General features: G+C 38.1%; 1 protein-coding gene across 1 annotated transcript in view; it reads left to right on the top strand.

The window, feature by feature from the left end:
* Positions 1 to 703: 703 nt before the first annotated feature.
* The window catches only part of NUP35 (nucleoporin 35), a 32,104-nt gene continuing 5,838 nt past the window's right edge, over positions 704 to 26,969 (top strand). Inside the window, exons 1-5 of the mRNA XM_006071785.4 lie at positions 704 to 859; positions 4,117 to 4,287; positions 6,466 to 6,593; positions 10,144 to 10,204; positions 24,672 to 24,813. Coding sequence (XP_006071847.3) covers positions 820 to 859; positions 4,117 to 4,287; positions 6,466 to 6,593; positions 10,144 to 10,204; positions 24,672 to 24,813 — 542 coding nt within the window. The 5' untranslated portion in view covers positions 704 to 819. The remainder of the gene's footprint in view (positions 860 to 4,116; positions 4,288 to 6,465; positions 6,594 to 10,143; positions 10,205 to 24,671; positions 24,814 to 26,969) is intronic.

Here is a 26,969-nt window from a genome sequence, read left to right as displayed (position 1 = left end):
TTCAGTTATTACAGTGTTGAGCAGAATTCCCTGTGTTACACAGTAGGTCCTTGTTGGGTATCTGTTTTAAAACTAGCAGTGTGATGTGTCAGTCCTAAATTCCCAATTTATCGCTCCTCCCTATCCTCTCCCCTTGTTAATCATAAGTTCTCTATTTTTGTTTTGTAAATGAGTTCATTTGTATCATTTTTTTATTCTGCATATAAGCTATATCATATTTGTCTTTCTTAGTCTGATTTACTTCACTCACTATGATAATCTCCAGGTCCATTCATGTTGCTGCAAATGGCTAAACAACTTATTTTCACACACACATATTGATAAATACAAGGTGTTTGTGTGCGCGCTCTTCAAATAATATCTAAAGAAAAGCAGCACAGCCACTCTAGTGTTGCCTGGAGAATCCCAGGGAAGGGGGAGCCTGGTGGGCTGCCGTCTATGGGGTCGCACAAAGTCAGACACGACTGAAGCGATTTAGCAGCAGCAGCAAACTCTCGCTAACTATGGAAGCGTTACAGTAACTTGTGTTACTATACGACTCAAGCACCAACAAATCAGGAGGCTCACAGTTGAGCAAGGAAGTCCCGGAATCACAACTTCCACGTTGTTTCATCACTTTACCAGAGAAATTCTTCCCGCCCAAGTAGTCCGAGAAGACTGCTGCCCTATGCCAAAATTGCAGCGCCGGCGCCACAACAGATACAGCGCATGTCCGGAAGTCACGCAATCCCATAAGGTAGCGCGGCCCCACCCGTGGGGAGAGTTTCCGCCATTTTTGAAAATCAGGAAAGTCCGGGGGTGAATACCGCTGCTGCTGTGATGGCAGCCTTTGCCGTGGAACCCCAGGCGCCCACGTTGGGTGAGTAAAAAACTGCTTTTCCTCGCTGGCACTGCGATGCACACTGTAAGCTTGGAAGCGGGCACGCTGAGAGACAGTAATCGTAGGGTCTCGTCTGCTAATTTCAAGCCGCAAAGAGCTAGCCCTTTGGCTCGCCCCCAGGTTCCAAGTCCGCCCCCTTCTCTAGGCGTCGCCACCCTGTAGCTACCAAGGGGGCTCCGGGACGCTGCGGGCTCCGAGGAAGTCGAAGAAACGGCGGTCTTGTGGTGACTAAGCCGCTTGGTATACTCCCCACAAGCCGGATCCAGACCTGTCCATACCTGAGACTTCGCCGGCACGGCAGACGCTATGCTGGGTTCCCGGATCCTGTGAAGCGTTGGTGGGAAGGTCGTCACCTGTGAACACGTGGGTGGGCGGTGCCCTGGAGCGTGGTCACCTTTCACGGCTGCTCGGTCACCTAGGCTTCTCGTTACTGCTTGATTCCAACTCCTCCCGGGATTCGCAAAAGGAATGTGTTGTTAATGGAAACTTGAGTTGTTCGATATTTAATTAACCAGGTGATGGCAACCATTGAGATATTCCCTTAATAGGAAGCCATGAGTTCGCTTCATTTTCTTTATCTTGGGAAATCACTCTATTGTAGAGGATCTTTTTCTCTACAGTACATTCCTCTACATTACGGTCACGTAGTGATTCCAGCCAGTCCGTTCTAAAGATCAGTCCTGGGTGTTCTTTGGAAGGAATGATGCTAAAGCTGAAACTCCAGTACTTTGGCCACCTGATGCGAAGAGTTGACTCATTGGAAAAGACTCTGATGCTGGGAGGGATTGGGGGCAGGAGGAAAAGGGAACGACAGAGGATGAGATGGCAGGATGGCATCACCGACTCGATGGACGAGGGTTTGGGTGAACTCCGGGAGTTGGTGATGGACAGGGAGGCCTGGCGTGCTGCAATTCATGGGGTCGCAAAGAGTCGGACACGACTGAGCAACTGAACTGAACTGAATGATTAAAAAAAATCATTTCCGTTATATAATGGGGGCATTAAAAAAAATCTTGCGTGTCAGCCTTGGATGTCGATTATTGTGTGTATGTGTCGGTTGAGTTGTGGGTTTTGTGAGAACCGTGGAATAGCTTAAAACAGAAAAGAAACCATCTAGTATAATAGAGATGTATTTGAAAATCGCTAAGAGTCGGACACGACTGTGCGACTTCCCTTTCACTTTTCACTTTCATGCATTGGAGAAGGAAATGGCAACCCACTCCAGTGTTCTTGCCTGCAGAATCCCAGGGATGGGGGAGCCTGGTAGGAGGCCGTCTATGGGGTTGCACAGAGTCGGACACGACTGAAGTGACTTAGCAGCAGCACCTAATGGAACACTAAAACTATGGTTACTTCGACAAACAATGCTAGCTGAGTAAGACACACCACTTAACATTTTAGGAGTAGAGACTCGGAAATGGAAATTTAAGACTTGAGGATCCAACAATATAACTTTTTAAGGAAAATTAGTCTGAGGGCTCGGTGGTTAGTGACAGTTTAGTTAAGAGTCCTTTGGCTCTCCTCACTCTGGTTATTTCTGTTGTATCACAATATGTATTTAGATGTGTCAAAAGTTTTTGGACTTAATTTTTAGTATACTTGCTGCTGTTGTTTAGTCGCTGAGTCATGTCTGACTCTTTTTCGACCCCATGAAAGGTTCTTCTATCCATGGGATTTCCCAGGCAAGAATCCTGGAGTAGGTCGCCATTTCCTCCTCGAGGGAATTTTCCCGAGCCAGGGATCCATCCTGTGTTTCCTGCCTTGGCAGGCGATTCTTTACCACTTAGCCACTTAGGAAGCCCATATATGTGTTTTTTTGTTTTCTTTTGGGGCTGGGAGATGGTACCTAAAACTTTGTACTTTGAGTTTATAAATATATGTTCATAATATGCTTTTGTTTAGACTTTTGATTTGATTTTAGTATTATGTTCTTTGGAAATATGTAGTAGTACCATGGTAACATAGTAACTAGCACTTTGAAGTAATTACAATGTAATACAGCTCTTCACACCTGTTTCAGTATTTGCTTTCTTTTCCTTTTTCATGTGCTTGCATTGTTACTATCAAGGTCTGCTATAATGAGAAATAAGAGGAAGAGTAATTAATTGACAGCATTTGGATAGTACTAAACACAATTTTGAGGCAGTTAAAATTACAGTGTAGTTAATAAAGGCTGTATAAAATATCAAGTGTTTAAACTTTCTGAGTTCCATAAATCACAAATCAGCTTTGTCAGATAATTGAAAAATTAAATTTTCATAAGCAGAAATTGCAAATTCTACATGTACACAGTAGGTTTTGGATTTTAAGGTACTATTAGAATAATAATTGTAATAACTAATATTTGTGAGTACTCATTGTATATTAGGCACTTGAGTTAAGTGCTTTATTTGCTATCTTTCTAATCAAAGCTGGGTGCTGTGATTATGTCCATCTTTCTGAAAAACTTGAAACCAGGTCTCTTGACTCCAGAGCTCATGTTCTCCTTACTGTGCTATTTTGTTTTGAAATTAGAGGAAGTTATAGCTTCCTTATTTTCATAGTTGGAATAATAATATTACCTAGCCTATAAATTGTGAAAAATAATTTTGAATGGATCATCATGAAGTATCAGTTCTCCTCTTAATTGGTGTTCTGTTAGGGAGACTTACTGATTATTCCTAACTTTAAAATGAATGGTTTTAAAAAATTACCCAAAGCATGCTTCTTAGTCGGTATGCTGCCATCACTGTTACTTCATACGTGCTTTAATGTGTGCAGAATTACACTTTTACTACAGAAATGACGTGGTTTTTGTGTATGGGGAAAGAAAAATGGGACATACAGCTAAATCTGTTGTGTCTAATTTGCTTAGACTTTATGTTGGTAGTGTATCCTGTCCTTGTTTTTGGTTGTTACATAGTAGAAACTGCCAGAAATGGAAAGAAGTTGTTCTGTATGTAGTAGGGATTTTTTTTTTTTTTTTAGTCAATAAGCAAAAATTTAAAAATAAATGTTGATTCTTAAATCTATGAAATAATGTAAACGTCTGTCAAATATTATTTTGTTAATGCAAAATATTTTCATATTTTTCTGGAAAAAATTTTATGATTTTTAAAATAATTTAACTGTGGTTCTGTAATATTTAACAATTTTTAATAAATTCTCAAAATTGTGTATACTGGTCCTTGTATCTTTTTGTTACCTATTATTACATTGAAGTCCTTTCTCTGTATTTTATTTTCTGATTCATTTAGGATCTGAACCAATGATGCTGGGTTCACCCACGTCTCCAAAGCCAGGGGTTAATGCCCAGTTCTTACCTGGATTTTTAATGGGGGATTTGCCAGCTCCAGTGACTCCACAACCTCGGTCAATTAGTGGCCCTTCCATAGGAGTAATGGAAATGAGATCACCTTTACTTGCAGGTAGGTAAATGTTTGGGCTTCCCTGGTGGCTCAGCCATAAAGAAACTGCCTGCCAATGCAGGAGATGCGGGTTGGATCCCTGGGTGGGGAAGATCCCCTGGAGAAGGAAGTGGCAACCCACTCCAGTATTCTTGCCTTGGAAATCCCATGGACAGAGGAGTCTGGCAGCCTACAGTCCATGGGGTCTCAAAAGAGTTGGACATGACTTAGTAACTAGATGACAACAAAGGTAAATTGCTTAGTGTAGTTTTAAGTACTATCAGTACATGTACTAGAATTTTAAAAAGAAGAGTGAGGCAGCTTTCACCTTCGTCACCTAAAATTATTGAAACAGGTGTAAGCAATGTAATTTACTTTAATTCTAAGAATCCCTAAAAATATGCATACTGCATTATGTTCAATCTAGCATTGATTGTAACACCATTAAGAACCACTAGGAAAGAAAAGCACTAAATATGATACACCATTTGCCATTTTTTTGTTAATTATTCCTATTTCAGAGATGTTAAAGTGTGTTTGGGTGGGGGAGGGGAATATGGTCATTCAGCTTCAGCTGGATTCAGTTTAAAAAACTTGTCTTAATATAATAACAGCAAATATTCAGTCAAAAGAAATATAATTTGTAAATTTGTAGATATGAATTTGACTTCTAGTGTTAGTGAGTTAAGATTCTCACTCACTGTGTTTAGTGAAAGGACTTACTCCACAAACTATGCTCTGCAGTTGCCAGCACAAAATATTGTTACGTAAACAAAACATCTAATACAGGACTCTTTTAGCAAACAAATATTTTAAGAGATAATTTGGAAATTTTGACCATGAGTAGTGAGAGCTACAGAAATGGTTGAATTCCAAATGTGAGCTAATAAGTGTTTTAGTAGATGTTTAAATGGAAATTCTTTCTTTAATTGTCCTTAAGGTATTATTGGGCTTCCCAGGTGGCGCTAGTGGTAAAGAACCCACCTGCCAGTGCAGAAGATGTAAGAGACTTGGGTTTGATCTCTGGGTAGGGAAGATCCACTGGAGGCGGGCATGGCAACCCACTCCAGTATTCTTGCCTGTAGGATCCCATGGACAGAGGAGCCTGGTGGGCTACAGTCCATAGGGTGGCAAAGAGTCAGACACTACTGAAGCAACTTGGCGTGCCTGCATGTGAGGTGTTATTTGTGTTAAAGTGGTTTATAATTTTTTTTTTTTTTTAAGATTTATCAGGGAGAATTATCATAAGTTATAACTGAAGTGCTTCAGTTAGAAACATTATCTTGGACAGATTATTTATTTTTACATATTTCAAGTGTGTTATTTTATTGTTGTAGCTACCATATATTAAGTATTTATGAGCCAGGGAGTATCCTAAGCATTTTATATGTTATCTTATTCTTTTATCAGTCTTAAAGAGTAGTTGGTACTGTCTCTGTTTCTTAAAGGAGTAAACTGAGGCTAGATGCGGTACAGAGCTTGCTGGAGCTCGCTGGTTAGTGACCACAGGCAGTTAAAGATTGGGCCGGTCTCGTTCATTAGCCTGTGCTCTGGTGTGCACGGCTTTTGCTGCACTGTCTTGACTCGGACATTAGTCTTACAGAAGATGTGGGCTGCTCTACTACTTGACATTGATGATTCTCTGACCTAAGAAGGCCTCTTTGTGGCCCCCAAAGTTGATCCTTTTCCTGTATGTTTATTATGTACTTTAATAAATTTTTACTGTGAGAAACATGGGAATTTGACAGTCAAATTCCACATTAAAATATTATATTTTTTCAGGTATATACAAACTAGAGCTGTTTAGTATTCTACTTTCAAGTGAGAAATAGGATTAAATTTGATATTGAATTGTTAAGCATTTTGTAGAGAAAACAAAAGTTGTACGCATTCACTAAAAACTAACATTTCTATATAGTCCTTGTTCTGGAACCTTTTGTTCAAAGGGCAATCTGTGGATCACCAATATTGGCATCACTGGCAGCTTGTTAGAAATTCATAATCTCAGGCTCCATCCCACACGGTCTGAGACAAAACCTGAATTTTAACAAGATGCCCAAGTGACTCTGTGTATTAAGGTTTGAAAAACACTGGGAGACAGGAGTTTAAGCCTTATTTTAAAAATACTAAAGGATCTTACCAGATAGATGGAAGATTTCTTTGTTTTCTCACCTGACTATGCCGTTTGTACATTGTTAGGTGGATCACCACCACAGCCAGTTGTACCAGCTCATAAAGATAAAAGTGGAGCTCCGCCAGTTAGAAGTATATATGATGACATTTCCAGCCCAGGACTTGGATCAACACCTTTAACTTCAAGAAGACAGGTGATACACATATCCTCATTTATGGCCATGCATACTCATTTCATGTTTTCATGTGGTTATACAGTGAGGGTCAGTAATTTGAAATGTTTCCCTGAAGTCTGTTTTAGTATAACTCTGTTGCATAGGAATAAGCATTAGGGACAGGTACCATAGAGTCTACTGTTTACTCTATGGTACACCGTCAGTGGTTGTTTAAAAGTTCAATATACATAGTTTTGTGACAGAACAAATGAAGATCCAGGATTTTATCCAGATCTCAGGTACCTTGTGATGATTTGAGGTCATTATTTTTAGGGATGGTTTATTAGTATAAGATTGATGCTCTTTGGAAGGAAAGTTATGACCAACCTAGATAGCATATTCAAAAGCAGAGACATTACTTTGCCAGCAAAGGTACTTCTAGTCAAGGCTATGGTTTTTCTAGTGGTCATGTATGGATGTGAGAGTTGGACTGTGAAGAAAGCTGAGTGCCAAAGAATTGATGCTTTTGAAGTGTGGTGTTGGAGAAGACTCTTGAGAGTCCTTTGGACTGCAAGGAGATCCAACCAGTCCATCCTAAAGGAGATTAGTCCTGGGTGTTCTTTGGAAGGAATAATGCTGAAGCTGAAACTCCAGTACTTTGGCCACCTCATGCGAAGAGTTGACTTATTGGAAAAGACTCTGATGCTGGGAGGGATTGGGGGCAGGAGGAGAAGGGGACGAGAGAGGATGAGATGGCTGGATGGCATCAGTGACTCGATGGACGTGAGTCTGAGTGAACTCCGGGAGTTGGTGATGGACAGGGAGGCCTGGCGTGCTGCAATTCATGGGGTCGCAGAGAGTCGGCTATGACTGAGTGACTGAACTGAACTGAATACTCTTTTAGAGCTGTTCACTGTTTACTTATTTTACTAAAAATGCTTCCTTCTGCATGTTTTTGAGTGATGGCCTAGTCCGTTCCTGTAGGTGTTCTGATGGTGATGTTAAATCTTGGCTGGTGTGGATGTAGGTGTTCTGCCAGTGTCACTTTCAGTTATGGATTGCAAGGTAGAGATTCTCTGTTTTGATGGGACTGATAGCACAAAAAAGTGTCTAATACTTATGAAGTGCCTGTAGTGTACATGCCCTGATCTCATGTATTATTCATTTAATCCTCACAATGACCCTGGGATGAATGACTCTCTTAGGAGCTTTATCTCATCACTGAGGAAACTAGGACACCAAAAGCCCAAGGCAGCCAGTCTGGTTGAGCCAGATTTTAAACCCAGGGAATATTGACTCTAGAGCCAGTGTTGACAAGAACGATGCTGTGCTAATACTACTATGATTAGTCTTGGTTGTCAGTTGAAAGGTAGTATTGATTTTTGTTTTAAGTAGCAAGTTTAGGAGCTTTTATAGTCAAAAGTTTTCTCTCCTATTACTGTTATGCTTAGTAGGATACAGAAACAAAATGTTTCAGCTGAACTGGTAAGTTCGTTGTATAAAGATACTTCTGCTGTTTGATTTGGAGGAATATTAAAGGCCTTTCTTTAAATCAAATATAGTATATTTATTGGCAAGTTTAAGAAAAGTAGAAAAATCTTTCAGTAAATTTTGATTATAGGCTTGATACACCTGGCTTACTGGGCCTATTTGTAAAGCAAAGCAAAGTTAATTCATTGTGTTAAACAGAATACTTTCTCTTACCAACACTTGCACACCTGCCCTCCTGTCCAGTGTAGTAGCTACTGGCCAAGTGTGGCTGTCGATGCTTGAAATGTGGCTAGTCCTGTAATTAACTGAGATGTTGTTTTGTGGAAAGTTTTAAATCCTTCATTTTAGGTTAGAAGGATTGGTTAAGAAAAGAAGCCATTCATCACACACACAATAAACAGTTTCAATTCTTAATAAAGGCTTATTTGATTAATTTCAATATACTGCCACTAAGAGAAAAGAAATAGAAACAACAGAGAAAAGTAACTGCATACATATCACCAAACTGGGCCGAAACCCACATCCAGACTTGAATAGTGTTGGGAAGTCCAGAGTAACAGCAGTCTGGAGTCCCTTTTAGGGAAAAGAGTCCTGGGCGGTGTGTCCATTCCACGGGTGAGGTTTTTGGGGACTCCTGCTTATAGTTCCAAGCTGCAAAATAATACCATCATCCATTTGTGTGCAAAAATGCAGCTCTGGTTTTTAAGTTTTACATTGCTGTTTCTTTTACCTTATGAGTCATAAGACTTCTTAGACCTTGGGAGGCTGGCTAGGCCTCCAGGGGCTCAAGAAATTACAAATGCCACTCCCTTTCTTATCTAAAGTGCCAGTTGATTTGTTGGTAACAGTTGGTGTGCTTGCTGGCAAGCACATAGCTTGGCATGGTCAGAAGTCAGTCAGAGGCCTGCTCTCCAGCTTCTGAAGCCTGAACAAGACTCCCTCCATTTTATTTATAATTTCCCTAACAGATATACATGCCTACTCTAGAACAGTTACTCGGTGTGGTTTGTGTTGTGTTTGGACAGTATTGTGATAAACTTAACTAAGTCCAGAACATTCTGTTGTATTTTTCTAAAGGTTGATAGATAAATCTGATGTTTAATTTGGTATGAGGACCTCTGGCTTATAAGTTTATGCCACCTTTCATTACTCCTCTGATAATACCTGGAAAGAAAGGGAGTTTATAGTTACTGCTATGTTCAAAATGTTTAAAAATCTTGTGAGCCATAATTTGTAGAGAAAGCTTTTGACTTGAAAGTTGCTAAGAATATTATTAAAGTCCAAATTAGTTTAACCCCCTGAGACTTTGGTCAGCCTCTCTCTCCTCATAAGTTCTCATTAAGAATTGAACAATGAATTTGTATCTCCTTTTAATAATCTCTTGACATTTGGTCTGGTTGCTGGGTAATAACTAGATTTTAGATTTTCTTACTTTAATCAGAATCTATTAAAAAAATTTCTCTCTGTTTACTTCTAGAGAAAGAGCCTTTCTCATTCTTGATTAGCTATTATTGTTTTCTATTTTGTTTATAGAAAGATTTTTCAACTACTTGAATCTTTAATTTTCTCAGATTTAAAGGAACTAGTTTTTGTTACTTTTTACTAGTAGAGACAGAGATACGCTGTTGTTTACTGTGTAGACTGATTTGAATGTATACTATTTCATGGTTTGTAAGTGTCAATTTAGAAATACAATTTTGCCAACTTTCTGTTTTTCATTTTGAACTTTGATGATTTGAAGAATCACCATTATATCTGTTATTTCAAATACTGTATTTTAGGTACTAAAAACAAATAGCAGTGTTACTGTTAATAAAAATAGTGTCTTTTTACCTAGTTCAGCTTTTCTTATTTTAAACATTATAATATGCCAACGAGTCTGCCTTTTTAGATTAGTAGTGTTCAACTTAAAAACAAAATCAACAACAAAACAAGCAAACTTAGAAAGTACTCTTCAATTGTGAGCTAATAAGAGGCGTTGCCAGTACCTGGTAGACATTCAGTTGTCTGTTGAATGAAGTTCTTCAACATTTATTGTGTTTATTTTATGGTTAGAACTTTGCATTTGACCTGAACACTTTCTTCTGTTTTCGCTTAGGCAAACATTGCAGTAATGCAGAGTCCCCTCGTTGGAGTTGTGACAGCTACTCCTGGAACAGGTAAGCAATGCCTTTCAATACCAGTGACAGTGTTTTACTCTTTGAATGAAGATAGTAAGACCTTTGTTGGTAATTGCCAAAATTTTGTCTTATTTTTCAAACTTGGAGACTTTCTCAAATGTCAGTAACTTTCTTTAGGAAGGAAATATTTGTATATTGGTTCTTTTCTGAACTTACAGATAAGGTTATGATATTCTACTGAAAAGCATTAAGAATTAAAAAAAATTATGTATTAGTGTCTCCTGAATTGTTAAAACTGTAATTAAAAAAAAAGTTGCAATTGAGAAGAAGAGGAATGCAGACTGAATAATAAAGATGTTTTGAGAGATACTAATGCATAGCTGTAATGAATGTCATTGACTATAAATAGCCATTGATTATATCTCGTTTTTCTTTAAGATTAATGGTATTTCTGTCACTGTCAGTATCATCATAAGCACAGCTTTTCCAACATATTTATGTATTTGTATTTATAATCTGTCAAATGTTCATTCAGCAAATACTTGGCATACAATCATGTACCAGGCCCTGGGAAACTGAAAAAAATAGATAATCCTTGCCTTTATGGAGCTTACATTTACTTATGAAATTTACATTTATAAGTAAAGTAAATAGTTTGTTAGAAGGTAGTGTATTTTGTGGAGGAAAATTAAGCAGCAAAGGGAAGTAGGAGATAAGGGCTTATATAACTAAGGTAGCGTATTAGTTTTCTTTTGCTGCCGTAATATATTACCATAAACTTAAAAGTGGTTTAAATGATTCAGTGTATTATTTTTACAGTTCTGGAGGTGAGAAATCTGAAATGGGTCTCAATGGGCTAAAATCAAGGCATTGGTAGCCCATGTTAATTTATGGAGGCTCTGGGGGAGAATCCGTTTTCTGCCTTTTCCATCTTCTAGAGGCTGCCCACATTTCTTTCTGGTCCTCTTCCTCCATCTTTAAAGCCAGCAACATTGTATCTTTCTGATCATTCTGCTTCATGTCAAGTCTTGCTCTTTCTCTTTTAAGGACCCTGGTGAAGACTTCCAGCCCTTCTGCATAGTCAGGATAATCTCCCTATTGTAATGTCATCTGATAAGCAATATTAACATCTGCAGTCCTAATTTTCCTTTACCATGTAATGTAAGATTCCTAGGTTTTAGGGTTAAGGACATGGACATCTGGGGTGGGAGGGCGTTATTCTGCTTACTACAAATAGTTATGGAAAACTAACAGTTGCTCATAAATGTTTAGGGAAAGTTTTCTAAACAGAGGAAGAAGCAAGTACAAAGGCACTGAGGTGGGATTGTGTCTGGAGTGTTCAAATATGTGTCAAGAAGTTAGTGTGAAATGGAGTGAGGGAGGGGTGAATAATAGGAGATGAGGCCAGAGAGGTAATGGGGGTTATTGTATTAATAGCACTTGGTCTTTACCCAGAAAAGGTAGAAAAAAATAGGATGAGACTGCCCCTGTGATGTGAATAGACTTTGGAGTAAGGGACAAGGTGGAAGCAAGGAGATCAGATAGTTGGCTACTACCTTAACCCAGGTGAGAGATGGGGGTGGCTTAGACATAAAACAGGACAGGAAAGGAGGAAAAGAGAAGCAACAGCAGAAACAGATGAAAGAAGCAATAGCAAGACAGTAGATTTAAATGAACTGAATGGACAATTACATAAACGAAATGTGCTAAACACCCCTGTTTAAAGGCAAAATGGTTGACAAAGTAATACCCAGTGACAAACAGATCTTTTTATCCTCCAGATCTTGATTTCTTCAAGCAGTGTGTGAGCCATCACTGGCAGTGTTCTTTAAAGTATAGATTTCTACTACTGGTTTGTCCAATGCTATTTCTACCATGTTCCTCCAAGTTCTTCCAGCCTCCACCCACTGCCCTATTCTAACGGTATGTCCACACTTAGAGGTATTACAGCAGCATTCTACTTGGTACCAGAATCTGTATTTTTAAAAAACTTTTGCTGTAACAAATTATCACAAACTTAATGGCTTAAAACAACACACGTGTATTATCTCATAGTTTCTGTGGTCAGATGTCTCGGGCAGAGCTTGGTTCTTTAGAGCTCAGATGTTAGCAGGGCTCTGTTCTTTTCTGGAAACTGTGGATGAATCTGCATCCAGGTCGTTGGCCAAATTCAGTTGCATTCAGTTGGAGGACTGAAGTCTCTGTTTCTTTACCAGCTGTCGCCAGAGGTTATTTTCAGTGTCTAGAGGCTGCCCTCGTTCTTTGGCTTCTGGTTTTCTTTCTGTCTTCAAAAGCTGCAATGGCAGATCAAGTCTTTTTATATGCTTTTGAGTCTCTCTGACCTCTCTGTTCTCTTGTAGTTCTGATTTGACTTTTCTGCCATCTGCTGCTGTTAAGGGATCATTTGATCCCTTTGGTTCATTGCAGTAGTCCACAGTAGTTCTTTATTTTAAGATCAGCTGATAAATAACCTAATTCTATCTGTAAAATCCCTTCACAGCAATACTTGGATTAGAGTTTGGTTGAATTACCAATCAATAAAACTGGGGGACAGAAACTTTGGGGTGATGACTTTAGATTTCTATCACATATCATGGTGAAAAATCGAGGATGTTACCTCTATTTCAGTTACATACTTGAGGTGAAATGTTGTAGGGGAATTAGGTCAGGTTTTAGCTGTCTTAATCTGATCAAACAAATAGGTAGGCGGCAGTGCTTTGTTGTGTGATGACGCCTTGCTACTTGACTGTTCGCTGTAATAGTGACTGTATGGCTGAGTCAGTAAACGACTCCAGAGACTTTGGAAATGCAAAAGCATGTAATTTAAGTAATGTGTTATATGTTTTAAAGCATTTCTTAGTTGTCTAAAAACATACATTATAATATTCTTATTGCTGTCGTGTAGAAGAGTACAGGGTTAAAGCTAATTAAACTTCCTTTTGTTAATCTATTTTTTCTAATACTGTAACTTCTATGAGTTTCTTGTGATTTTGGAAACCATATGTGAAAATATAAAAACTGTGATAGGAAAATATCCCTGTCATAAAATTGGCCACTGGGAGCCACAGCTGCTTCTCCTTTAAGTTTAAAGAATTTATGTATAGAAAGTCTTAATGGGACATAAGTGAAAAAGAATGCTTCTTCTTGAAAAAGAATACTTTTGAAAACATGTTGTAGGCATGAGGACTATGATGCATGGTTGATACTAAACAAGAAATTGAATAAAAGAGTTGAAAAAATTGAGGAAGAATATGTAGACTTTTCGTTTTTTAAACTCTTACATTTAATGTTGAATACATGAAAACTTCTATAATTTGTAAATTTTAACTTTCGGAGTTTGACAGCTTTTATAAAGAGACATCACAGGACTTAATGGTATGAATTGCTGGTTTATGCTGAGGTCTTTCGGAGAAGGCACTGGCACCCCACTCCAGTACTCTTGCCTGGAATATCCCATGGATGGAGGAGCCTGGTAGGCTGCAGTCCATGGGGTTGCTAAGAGTCGGACACGACTGAGCGACTTTCCTTTCACTTTTCACGTTCATGCATTGGAGAAGGCAATGGCAACCCACTCCAGTGTTCTTGCCTGGAGAATCCCAGGGAGCCTGGTGGGCTGCCGTCTATGGGGTCGCACGGGGTCGGACACGACTGAAGTGACTTAGCATGGCATTGTATACATGAGTTTACAGCTCCGGGAGTTGGTGATGGACAGGGAGGCCTGGCATGTTGCAGTCCATGAGGTTGCAAAGAATTGGACATGACTGAGCGACTGAACTGAACTGAACTTGTATCTAATAAGGAGATTTTGGTTAGTTTTTAACTCTCTGCTGCTGCTGCTGCTGCTGCGTCACTTCAGTCGTGTCCAACTCTGTGCGACCCCAGACACGGCAGCCCACCAGGCTCCCCCAACCCTGGGATTCTCCAGGCAAGAACACTGGAGTGGGTTGCCATTTCCTTCTCCAATGCATGGAAGTGAAAAGTGAAAGTGAAGTCGCTCAGTCGTGTCCGACTCTTAGTGACCCCATGGACTGCAGCCTACCAGGCTCCTCCATCTATGGGATTTTCCAGGCAAGAGTACTGGAGTGGGGTGCCATTGCCTTCTCCGTTTAATTCTATAACTGAGGTTAAAGATCTCTTTTAAAATATTATTTCTGGTGCAGGAAAACCTTGGTCATACAACAAAGTAGGTAATCAAGATTAAAGAATTTCAGAAACTTTTTAATCATTATGGCCTCTGGTAAAGAATACTGAATGTTTGCCCTATCTTTCCCCATCCTCACAGATCAGTTTTCTTCTGCTGCTATTTAAGTGTTCCTCTATTTTTCATCCTATTTTTAATTAAAAAATTTTTTTTCTTGAGAAGTTCTTTCATTTACTTGTCAGCCTTTGCAAGTAGTATAGCATTTATATGTACTGAGCTAAAATCCTTATTTGTGTTAGCATACTGTTAACAGATTAAGTATGATGTTTAGATTATAGCCATTTTTGGCTGCTTTTGTTGATGCCAGGAACTCAGAATTCTAATAGTGTTCCTAGAAGAGCAGATAAAGGACTAATTTTTCTGTGAGTAGCTTTTCCCTGACACTTCTTTGTCTGATCTGGGTTAGCTGTTCCTTGAGTGTGAGCCTGTAGAACTCTCTCTGCTAGGCTCTTATCTTACTCCATTACTGGGTTATGATCTTTAGGACAGAGATTCCTTCTATATACCTTCATTGTTTACCTATCACAGACCTGGGTATAAAGGGACATCAGTAAATGTTGGTTGACTGAATGGATAGATGGATGTAAGTTGTAGTGAGTTGAATGGTGGCCCCCAAAATGACATGTTCACATTCTAACTCCTGGAACCCTGAGTACTGCTTTTTGTGGCCAAAACATATTAATTTAAGGATCTTGAGAGGGGTATCTCTCAAGGAGAGTGGACAGTTAAGGAGAGAGGAAAAGAGGGGAAGATAGTCCTGGTTATTACCTGGATGTAAGTGTGCCCTAAATCCAATCACAGGTTTTCTTAGCGGCACAGAGAAATTTGGCACAGACAGGAGAGATAATACAGAGGAGAAGGTGATATGAAGTGAGGCAAACATTGAAGTATTGTAGCATGAAACTAAATAAATTTTAGTGATTAATTTTAAAAAGTTAATGCCACAGGCAGAAAAATGGTCCCCCAAAGATGTCTGTGTCCTAATAATACCCAGGAGTTGTGAATATGTTACATTTACATGGTAAAGAGAAATTAAGGATGCTATGGAATTAAGATCGCTAATCATCTCATCTTACACAAGAAGATTATGCTGGACTAATAGAGTGAACCCAACAGAATCACAAAGGTCCTTAAATGGCGAGGACCTTTGTGTTCTCTAACACAAAAGTCACCAGCGTCTCTGGAAGCTACAGGAGCCAGCAGGCAAGGAATTCTTTGATTGCTGGCCTTCAGCAGGTGTTAGACTCTGCTGAAAACTTGTTCTTAGACTTTTGGTTTCCAGAACTTTAAGAGAGAATAAATTTCTGCTGTTTTAAGCCACTCAGTCTGTGGTAGTTTGTTACAGTAGACAGAGGAAACTCCTATATGTATATAGTCTTTTGAGGCAATGACATCCCACACTGATGATTGGAATATTTGTGTCCAACTTGGTGTGGCATAGTTTTTCTTTCATATATTGAGTAAAATTAGCCTTAATCTAGATTATATTAGTTTCTTATTGCTGCTGACACAGATTATCACAGATTATAGTGGTTTCAAATAACTCATTTATTATTTCAAAATTCTGGAAGTCAGAAATCTGGAATAGGTCTCAGTGGGCTAAAGTCAGAGTATTAGTAGGACTCCATTCTTTTGTGGAGGTGCTAGGGGAGAATCTTGTTTTCTTCTCTTTTCCAGCTTTTAGAACTGCCCATATTTCTTGGCTCATGCATTTTTACCAACTTCAAAGCCTGCAGTGGTTAGTTGAGCCTTTATTTCACATCATTTGTTTCCCCTTGTAATTTAAGGACCTTTGTGATTCTGTTGGGTTCATTCTATTAGTCCAGCATAATCTTCTTGTGTAAGATGAGATGATTAGCAATCTTAATTCCATAGCATCCTTAATTTCTCTTTACCATGTAAATGTAACATATTCACAACTCCTGGGTATTAGGACACAGACATCTTTGGGGGACCATTTTTCTGCCTGTGGCATTAACTTTTTAAAATTAATCACCAAAATTTATTTAGTTTCATGGCAAAATAGTCATAGTACCATTGATTGGTCTCTAATTTTAGTGGGATAATATCTTATGTTTTAGTCAAAGTAATAATTGCAGATTGTTTAAAAATAGCACATAGTACTTAGATGCAGTACTATAATGAAATGCTGCAGTCTTTAGCTTTATTCCTCCAGAACTAGCATGTCCAGATCTTAGAGCTATTCCTTTTGGAATTTAGCTTCCCTTACCTGAATAAGTTGCTGTATTAGCTATCTGTTGTCACTATGACATATTACCACAAGTTCAGTGACTTACAACAGTTTGGATTTATTTTCTTGTAGTTCTAGAAGTCAGAAGTCCAAAGTCAGTTTCATTGAGCTACAGTCAAGGTGTTGGTAAGACTGGTTACCTCTGGAGGCCCTAGAGAGGATCCATTCCCCTGCTTTTTGGTTTTGTGTTTTCCAGTTTCTAGTGGTTACCTATATTCTTTGGTTTGTGGTCCCTTCTTTCAACTTAAAAGTGTACTGTATCACTCCAGTCTTTTTCCATCATCACATTACATCTCTTGTGAGGACACTGGTGGATGTATTGGGGGTCCACCTGAATAATCTTCGATAGTCTTCCCATCTCAGGATCCTTAATCCTAAATGCATAATCTCTTTTGCTATGTGTTCTGGGGATTAGGATGTAGCCATCCTGGAGGGCCATTACTTAGTTGGCTGTATATAATTATATTGCTAATTCTTGATTTTCATTTTTAAAGTTGCTATATTTATCTTAAGGTAATTGAAGATAATTATCTCCCCTGCATTATCTGAATATAATTGAAATATATCAAACTTTATTCCTTTGTCTGTTTTATATTACTATGATTATATAAGTGCTGTTTAGTGTTGCATCAAGTAGTATATTATAATTTATCCTTCCTGTAAAATTTTAATTTTTCTTAATAGTTGTTTCTTTTTTCCATTTGTCTAATTTTCTATGTGCCATTTGCTTCCTTTAAGCAACTGTTCTGCTGCTGTGTCTTTTTAAAAATGCTCATAGTTTCATTTTTGTTTGTTTTAAACTGAGAACTTCTAATTCTCAGCTTCTCTTCTGGCTGTTTCCTATATTAGCTTGATGTACAGCTCTTATCTCAGGATTTGCCTTAGCAAGTTTCTAGAGTTGCTCTATTTTTCCTAGTTAACATGTTTTCTTAGTTTATTATCTCATTTTGGTGAAGGACATATTTGAGTACCTTTCTAGGAAAACTTACATGGGAAATAAACTTTAAGACCTTGAGTTTGAAATGCTTTTTACCTTCCTTGTAAGTGGGTTGCTTGTTTGGCCAAGTATAGAGTTCTAGATTGGAATTTTGGAGGCATCATTCCTTTGTCTTCTGGCTTCCAGTGTTCTGCAGAAGTCAGACACAGTGATGGTTCCTAAGCTGTTGTAGGGGCTTGGTTTCAAAAAATTTAAGGTCTCTGTATGGTTAGTGTTTTCAGTTTCACAAATCTGCCTTGGTCTGGGACTTTATCTTTCTGGGGAGTTGGTGGATCCTTTAAATCCAGACACTTAGCCTGGGTTTTGGCAAACTTCCTTATATTTGATAATAGCTTTCCCACTGTTTTCTGTGTTCTCTATCTCTCTGGAATTTCTTCTGTTTGTGAGTGCTGCTGAGATTTCTAAGTTTCTACTTTTTCTATGTTAGAGTGTCTTGTATATCTGTATTATACTTTCTGAAAGATGTCCATAATCTCAATTTCCAGTGCATCTAATAATTTATTTTGATATTTTAATATTCAATGATCTTTTTTGGTGCTGTTCTCTTAAAGTATTTAAAATGTAGCATCCTGTCTTGTTTCATGGTTAAAATAACTTACCAGTGAAGTTCACATTGGACTTTTATTCCTGTTCATACTGTTTCCTTCTAGATCTTTTTTTTTTTCCTCTCTCCTTTTTCTTTCTTTTTTTTTTAACTCGTATACCTTTTCTTAGTGAAGACATATATATTGAATGAGGCACTAAATAGCTACTTGGAGTCTGTGTGTGTGTGTGTGTGTTGACAATGGTAGGAAGGGGGAAATTAGTGGAGAGAGGTTATTCTGCCTCTTTTTGGGCTTTGCTGTAGGAGCATTGGACAGTTAGATAAATTTTTGTTGGAAAAATATCTGATTTCAGTATATATAGGTCCTTTCTCTTAAATTTCCCAAAGAAAAATTCTTTAATATTCGGTATTAATGTCTAAGCTGCTGTTCTGAATGTAGAAAGGGAGAAGTCTTCTTTTCAATATGCAGATTTTCACTTAGTCTCTTACATAGTTATTCTCCACTGTGACTGGGACCCACCTGCTGCTGCTGCTGCTAAGTCACTTCAGTCATGTCCAACTCTGTGCGATCCCATAGACGGCAGCCGACCAGGCTCCCCCATCCCTGGGATTTTCCAGGCAAGAGTACTGGAGTGGGGTGCCATAGTCCTGAGGTATTGACGTTTCTTTTCCTTGGGGACTAACACCTTGGTGTTTTGGGGGTGGAGTAGCTGCACAAGATGAGGAAGGCCTTGCCTTTTCATCCCTTATTATATACTCTCTTAAACTAGTTTTCCTTGATTTCAACCAGGAGTCTGTTTCACACCTTCTGTGGTCTCCAAAACCTTGGACTTCCCAGAGTGATTGTCATTAGGTACCTGACAAATGCTGGAGATGAATATTGGTGTTCAGTTCGTCGTACTATTTTGGATATTGTTATATTCATCTGGGTACAATGCGTTTGTCAAACTGCAAGTCTGAGCATACAGTCCCTGCAAGACTGCTGTATCTTCAGGTGCTGACTGTAAGTTTAGGGGTCCCCAGGGCCACTTTCATTTCAGACTTGCTGGCTGCAAATTCAGGCTTTCCCAAGCCCACTCGAAGGTCTGATAATTCACTAGACAGATTGAGGATCCACTGAAAGTGCAATGCTTACAGTTAGTTTTATTATAGAAAAGATACAGATTAGAACCTTCTAAAGAAAGATCTATGTAGGCTGAAGTCTGGGACTGTTCCAAGCAAGAGCCGTGATGTGTTATCCTCTTGGCATTGACACATGCACTATGCCCAGGGTATTGGCAAGCAGGGAAGCTCACGGAGCCTCCATGCCTTGAGTTTCCATTGGAGTTTCATCACATAAAAATGATTGCATCATCGATCAAGTGGCAAAACTCAATCTCCATCCCTTCTTCTGCCCAGAGGTGACCTTTAACATGAATGGTCTTTATGGGTGGTCATTATGGCATGACCGACTTCACTAAAAGTCACCTTGTTAGCATGAACTGTCAGGCTCACTTGAGGTTGAGGGGCCTGCCACAAATAACAGAAACACTCTCCTGGCTGGGGAAATTTCCTAGGGTGTAGGGGTTATCTCCCGGGAACCTGGAAAGGCCAAACATCTCTTTGGACTGAGACCAAATGCTTTGTACATGTTGTCCTACATTGTTTCATGCTAAGAAGGTAGCAGCACTGCCAGGGACCTCTTTTTCTCCCAAGTTTCATATCCCATGTATCTATTTAAAATTTCCCACTCTTTCTGTCTCTTATTTTCATTTAGGTTAGTGGTCTGTTTTGAAATAATGGAATCTGGTCTTTCATTGAAGACATTTTCATAAAAGGTAATAAGTTCTTTTGCCTTCCACTTCCAGTCTGATCTTAAGACTGAGTAATGATTTACCAAGGGAGACACAATTTGATGTGGTTTGATAGGCACACTTTTTCATTATACAAAGCATTGCTTGCAGGTACCAGAAGTCTGATTGAAAGGAAGAAGTAAAATTACTGGACCAATGAAACAGTAACAAGGTGGGGGGCAATTATGCTAAAGTTATGTACATAGTTTTAGATTATGTATAAGTGATTTATGTTTTTCAGAGTAGTTGATGAGGCAAAAATTAGATTGCTTATTTGAGACTTAATTTTGATTTATTTTTAAAGGTCATAATGGTTGTCTTATTTTATCCTTCATTTAATTTCTTCCTTGAAGGTTATATATATGATATAGCAAAGCTAAATTGTACCTTCATAATGGTAATACAGGACATAAAATTTTTGAATTGGCTTTAGATTTTATACTAAAATGCCTTTTTACTATCTCTTTTATTGTGTTAAAGGCATGTCTTTGTAGTAAGAACTAAACTTATTTAAGGTTATCTTTTGTTTTCTACTCTGGAAAAGTGTTAGGGATTCCTCCCAATAGTTTATTTAGGTCTTCCCTGCCTGTAGTACTCTAGGGAGTATGTTGGAGGCAGAGGGTAAGGGAGGGGTGATATTTAACAAATCAGTTCTATGTGGTATATCCTTTCACTAATCAATTCTGTGTGGTGCATTCCTAAAATCTCATGTGATTGTTGAGAGCCTGCGAGGGCCAGGGAGCCATGGCAGAATGGATCGGGTTAGAGCCCCCATTAATCTTAATCATTCCACTTTTTGACCCTGTTCTATTTGCTTTCTTGTTCTTATACCCCACTCCTCACCCCACCCCCCCAGTCGGTAAAGAATCTGCCTGCAATGCTGGAGACCTGGGTTCGATTCCCGGGTCGGGAATATCCCCTGGAGAAGGAAATGGCAACCCACTTCAGTATTCTTGCCTGGAGAATCCCATGGATGGAGGAGCCTGGCGGGCTCCAGTCAATGGGGTCGCAAGAGTCGGACACGACTGAGTGCACTGTCTCTTTGTGTGCTTCTTCATATTTCCTAGCAGGAAAGTTGATAAGTTGATTAGCTCACTTATTAAAGTAGGGTGTCTCATTTTAAATCAGGCTTATTTTAGAAATATTTTATTTTTTTATTTTTTATTTTTTTCAATATTTTATACCTATTAAATGCCTCTGTGATGAGGAAGAAAAGAAGAATTGCTAGGAAAAAGAAAAGTTACCAAATGTATTTTAGCATCCTGTGCAGTTTAACATTCTTTAAGTTATTTACTTTGTATTGTCTCTCTTAAGCATGAATTTAATTTTAAAATTAGGCACATCTATAGACTGAACCATGTAATATACTAGAATTCCATGTCCTTCTTGGATATCCTTTTGTTTTCTCTAGAGTTAATAATAACTGTTCCATACCTTCTTTTGCTTGATTACTGTTGTAAAAATATTTAAATATTTGTCAAGTTTCTGGTTGCTAAATTGTTTTTAGCCTGATTTCTTGACAACTGAACATAAGAGAATCAGTTTTGAGCATCTCTTATTTTCTAGTAGGGGCTAGGATAGTGTTTTGATTAAATAGATTTCTTAATTAGCCTAGCAGATCTGAGGTGATCTGAAATTATTTACTTTTTTCCATAAGGAAAGGCTATATTAATGTGTTAAATTAGATTAATTCTGGTTTCTAAACTTGAGTCCAGATGATGTAAGGGAATTCAAGTTGCATGGCATAAAGAATTAAGAACTTTGAAATTTGTAAATGGTCATATTTTTCCTCTTTAGTTAAATCACATTGTTACATTGCAGTTTTTACTTTATTGATGCCTTTGACTTTTAATTCTGTTGAGGCTGTAGTTTTGGTTTAATACTGCTTGGAGGCGAGAGAATGGAGATCATTCTTGGAAGTCTTATTTTAGATTTGGCTCTGAATATGTTTGTGCTGTTGATGTAAAATAATAATTGTACCAAGTACATCATTCATAGTATTGAATTTATATCTTGTTAAAATAGTTAACTTTTGTGAGTTCTTATCTTTCTAATGTTCCATTTGATTCTTGAAGTAACGTTTAAGTCTACTGTTCCAGGTTAATTGATGGATATAATATAATAGAGGGAAACTAACATTACAGAATTATTGAGCTATCATTGACAGTCAAGTTTAAATTGTATACTATGTGCTGATTTGCTACACTGATATATTACAAAATGATCCTAGTGTTTGCTGACACTTCATCATATTACTTAATTACCATTTCTTTTTTTTTTTTTGTGGTGAGAAAACTCTATTCTCTTAGCAGCTTTTAAGTATGTAATCTGGTATTATTAGTGATAATCAGCATGCTGTACTTAAATCCCCAGAGCTTATTCAACTGTACCCTTTGACCAGAACAACTCCCCTTATCCCCTATCCCCAAGTCCCTGGTAACCACTGCTGTGAGTTCTGCGCTTTTACACTCCCATATAAATGGGGTGATACAGTATTGGTCTGACTTCTTTCACTTACCATCTTGAATGTCATGCACTCAAGGTCCATCCATATTGTCGCAAATGGCAGGACTTCGTTCTTTTAAATGGCTGACTGACATTTCGTTGGACTTACGTAGCACATCTTTATCCATCTATCTACTGATGGACCTTTATTTTGTATCCGTATCTTGGCTGTTGTGAATAGTGCTTCAGTGAACATGGGAGTGTAGATATCTGAGATCCTACTTTCATTTTCCTGGGCTATATGCTCAGAAGTGGGATTGCTGGATCATATGTAGCTCTATTTTTAATTTTTTTGAGAACCCTCTATACTGTTTTTCATAGTGTGTGTACCAACTTGTATTCCCACCAGCAGTGTATAAGGATTCCCTTTTCTCTAAGTCCTTATCCTTATCTCTTTTTTTTTTTTAAATGATAGCCATTGATGAATAGCCATGAGATATCTCATTCTGGTTTTGATAAGCATTTTCCTAATGATTAGTGATATTGAGCACCTGTCTTTGTACCTGTGGACATTTGTATGTCTTTGGGAAAATGTCTGTTGAGTTCCTCTTTCCATTTTTTTTTTTTTTTTAATTGGATTGGTTTTGTTTTGTTTGCTTTTTGCTGTTGAATTGTATGAGTTCCTTATGTATTTTGGAATATGTATCTGCATATGTATTCCTTATCACTCTTCTCTGCATTATGATTTTTTTCTTACAGGATTTTGTTTTCTAACATACTAGGTATTTGCTTGTCTCTCTTCCATGAGAATTTAAGCTCTGTTAGAGATTTTTTTTCCTCCCTTTGGTCTAACTTGGTCACTTTTTGTATCTTTAATACCTGGAATGTCCTTAGCATACATTTAAAGTCTCTGCTTCTCAGAAATAAGTGGTCTTAATAGGACAGAACTTCTGAAATAAAATGAACATGTAAAGTGTTTAGCTTGACATATTGGACATGAAGCACTCATTAATTGTAGTTGTTGAAGGATAAGAAAAGAAAAAATAGAATCAGACATTTCAGATAGAAATATCCTGAATAAGAGAAAACTGCATTCACATCTTAGGGACTAGGGTAGTACTGTTTAGGAGCACACTGGAAAAATAAGGTTGGAAGTATATCGATGCTTTTGAATTGTGGTGTTGGAGAAGACTTTTGAGAGTCCCTTGGACCGCAAGGAGATCCAACCAGTCCATCCTAAGGGAAATCGGTCATGGGTGTTCATTGGAAGGACTGATGTTGAAGCTGAAACTCCAATACTTTGGCCACTTGATGCAAAGAGCTGACTCATTGGAAAAGACCCTGATGCTGGGAAAGATTGAGGGCAGGAGGAGAAGGGGATGACAGAGAATGAGATGGTTGGATGGCATCACTGACTCGATGGACATGGGTTTGGGTGGACTCCGGGAGTTGGTGATAGACAGGGAGGCCTGGCATACCTCCTTCATGGGGTCACTGAGCAGATATGACTGAGTGACTGAACTGAACTGAACTGATATTGTGGAGACCAAGGTATTTGGATTTTGTACTGTCTAATGAGAAGTAATAGAGTATTTTTAAGGCAGAGGTGCCATAACGAAAGTGGTGGGTTTGGAAGATGAGTCCAACAGAAGTCCTTGAGGTTGACTGGAGATCCTTCTGGTGTAGGTTTAACTGGAAATTAATAAAACATTTAGAAATTTGTAATAAATATATTTGCAAAGTCATAAGTTACACTCAAATTTTAATGGTTTCCTCTCATTGTATCAGTTCAGTTCACTTCAGTCGCTCAGTCATGTCCAACTCTTTGTGACCCCATGAATCACAGCACGCCAGGCCTCCCTGTCCATCACCAACTCCCGGGGTTCACCCAGACTCAAGTCCATCGAGTCAGTGATGCCATCCAGCCATCTCATCCTCTGTCGTCCCCTTCTCCTCCTGCCCCCAATCCCTCCCAGCATCAGAGTCTTTCCCGATGAGTCAACTCTTCGCATGAGGTGGCCAAAGTACTGGAGTTTCAGCTTTAACATCATTCCTTCCAAAGAAATCCCAGGGCTGATCTCCTTCAGAATAATTATGATTTGGGTACAGTGTATATTTTGAATTATTTATGGAATTGCCAACTTTTGATATACTTTTCCATTTAAAACTAAAACTTTCATTTAAAATAAACCAAAATGTTTATATTGGTAACTAACTACTAAATATACTAATATAGGGCAAAGTGTGTTTAGTCCTGCAAACATTGGTCAACCCCGAAAGACAACGTTATCTCCTGCCCAGTTGGATCCTTTTTATACTCAAGGAGATTCTCTGACATCTGAAGATCACCTTGATGACACTTGGGTGACTGTGTTCGGGTAAGGTTTCTAGATAATTTACCTTTAAAGCAACAACGTTTTCTAATGAATATTATCAAATATATTTAAAAAAACTAAAATAGTTGCACAGCAGATACTCATTTCTCTACCTAGATTCACCTAAATTCATCTTTTTTGTTATTGTTGGTACATTTCAGGGTAAGTTGCAGACATCAATATATATCACCTTGACATTTCTTCTCTTCTTCTCTTGACATTTCTTTCCCTTCTCCGGGGGATCTTCCCAACCCAGGCATCGAACCCAGGTCTCCCGCATTGCAGGCAGGTTCTTTACCAGCTGAGCCACAAGAGAAGCCCTTGACATTTCAGCATGTATATTGCTTTTTGATTTTTAATAGTTTTTCCATCATTTTTCTGTTTGCCTTTTCTTAAATTATTTTCTCTTCAGCATATTTGCTGAATATTGGAAGCGGGTTGAACCACTAGACTTAGAAAGCCCCTTCCTTTGTTGAAATTGTGTCTGTGTTTATATTGGACTTTACCAGTTTTGAACTAACAGTTTGAATTGTATTTGTATATATATGCATACTATGTCACAGGATTGGTACTTACTAACTCTAGAATATCGAACATTAATAGAAACTGTGCATGACAGTCCTGGATGCATTTGAATAGGTTTTTAGATCCAGAAAAAGTACTTTAAGGCATCTTAGAAATCATACTGCATCATGAACAGATGAAAAACTGAAGGGGTAGACAGATTAAGTGATTTACTCAGAGACTTTATATCTAGTTATCAGTAAAGCTTCAGCAAAAACCCAGGTTTTTTATTTTCAGGCTGTGATTGTTTATACAGTACTACGTAAGGTTCGTTTCTGAAAGTGTGATGTCCTACTGTTGCTGGACCTTAATTACTATACTTAGTTTTGGGGTGAAAAATACAAAAACCTAAGAGCTTGAAGGAAGAACAGTGCACACAGTATTAGTGTACTTTATTCAGTGTATTTAAATTCAGAGGGATGTGTAAGATTATAGTGAAGTTTTCCTTCTTACCTTTTCCCCGACAGCTACAGTTTTTCTCCTTGTGAGGTAGTTACTGCCACCTGTTTTTTGTGTCACCTTCCAGAGAGAGTTGTTGTTGCTGATTCTGTTTAGGTAAAAAGCAGGGTCATATTGCTCTTCCTTGTTCTCCAGAAAGCCCACACTCAGCCCTACGTCCATAGCCACTGGGCTGACTGCTGCTGCTTTTTTTTTTTCTGTGTTTGTGTTTAAATTTTTGTATTCTCTCATGAAGTGCTTGTCTGTCTGTTTTTGAATGTATCTGTCCACTCAAGTGTCCTCTTCAAGTTTAGTAGTAATGGTGTCACTTTTAGGCTTCCTCAGTAGTTGGGTAAATTAATTGAAGTATTATACTTCTGTAAGTCCTTCATTTTTAAGACTTATCCTTTCCCACCCATATATTTTCTGTTGCTTTTATATTTTAGTAACCCTGCTTATGAGTTTAATTGCAAGAACGGAAACATTTTCTTCTAAGGGATAAAATATCATCTTTTGGTTATAGGGAAGTGCAGCTAAAAAGTACAGCTAAAATACATTATATATGTTCTTCCTTTGATAATTTGACTTTTTCCTTCTGACTCAGGGTCATCATGAAATAACATTTATTGTTTTAGGGTAATGATTTTTTAAAAAAAATTTAATTGGAGGACTGTTTCTTAACAGTGTTGGGTTTGTTTCTGCCGTACAATGGCTGAATCAGCCATAAGTATACATTTTTCCCCTCCCTCTTGAGTAGGGTGATTCTTTGACAGAATATTGGACTGTTTCTCCTCAGAGTGGTCCTAGACTCTTAGATTTATGTTTTATTCCTCAAGTGCAGACATTGTTTCTCTGGTTTTGATATTTTTTTAGTCCTGCTTTGCAGTCACCCTGACTTTTTTGTTGTTTTCTTTGGAGTTAGAAACCTTATATCCAAACTTACATAACATAAAATAAATTTCCAATCTTGAATGCAGTATTTTAGTCACATAGATTTTAATATGTGAAGTTTCTTATTTATTTTTATGACTCACATTTTTTCCTTTAGGTTTCTAATTCAAGCTCCAGATAATTGAAGTTATTGGTTAAGGAAACTCCAGTTTTTCAAGTTGCAAATAGCTGTATTATTTGAACTATCAAAGTTATATCTCATTGTG

This window comes from Bubalus bubalis, chromosome 2, assembly GCF_019923935.1.
Source record: "Bubalus bubalis isolate 160015118507 breed Murrah chromosome 2, NDDB_SH_1, whole genome shotgun sequence".
In the NCBI taxonomy this organism is placed as follows: Eukaryota; Metazoa; Chordata; class Mammalia; order Artiodactyla; family Bovidae; genus Bubalus; species Bubalus bubalis.
The sequence above is the reverse complement of the archived record's forward strand: the minus strand, read 5'-3'. Positions and strand labels throughout refer to the sequence as shown.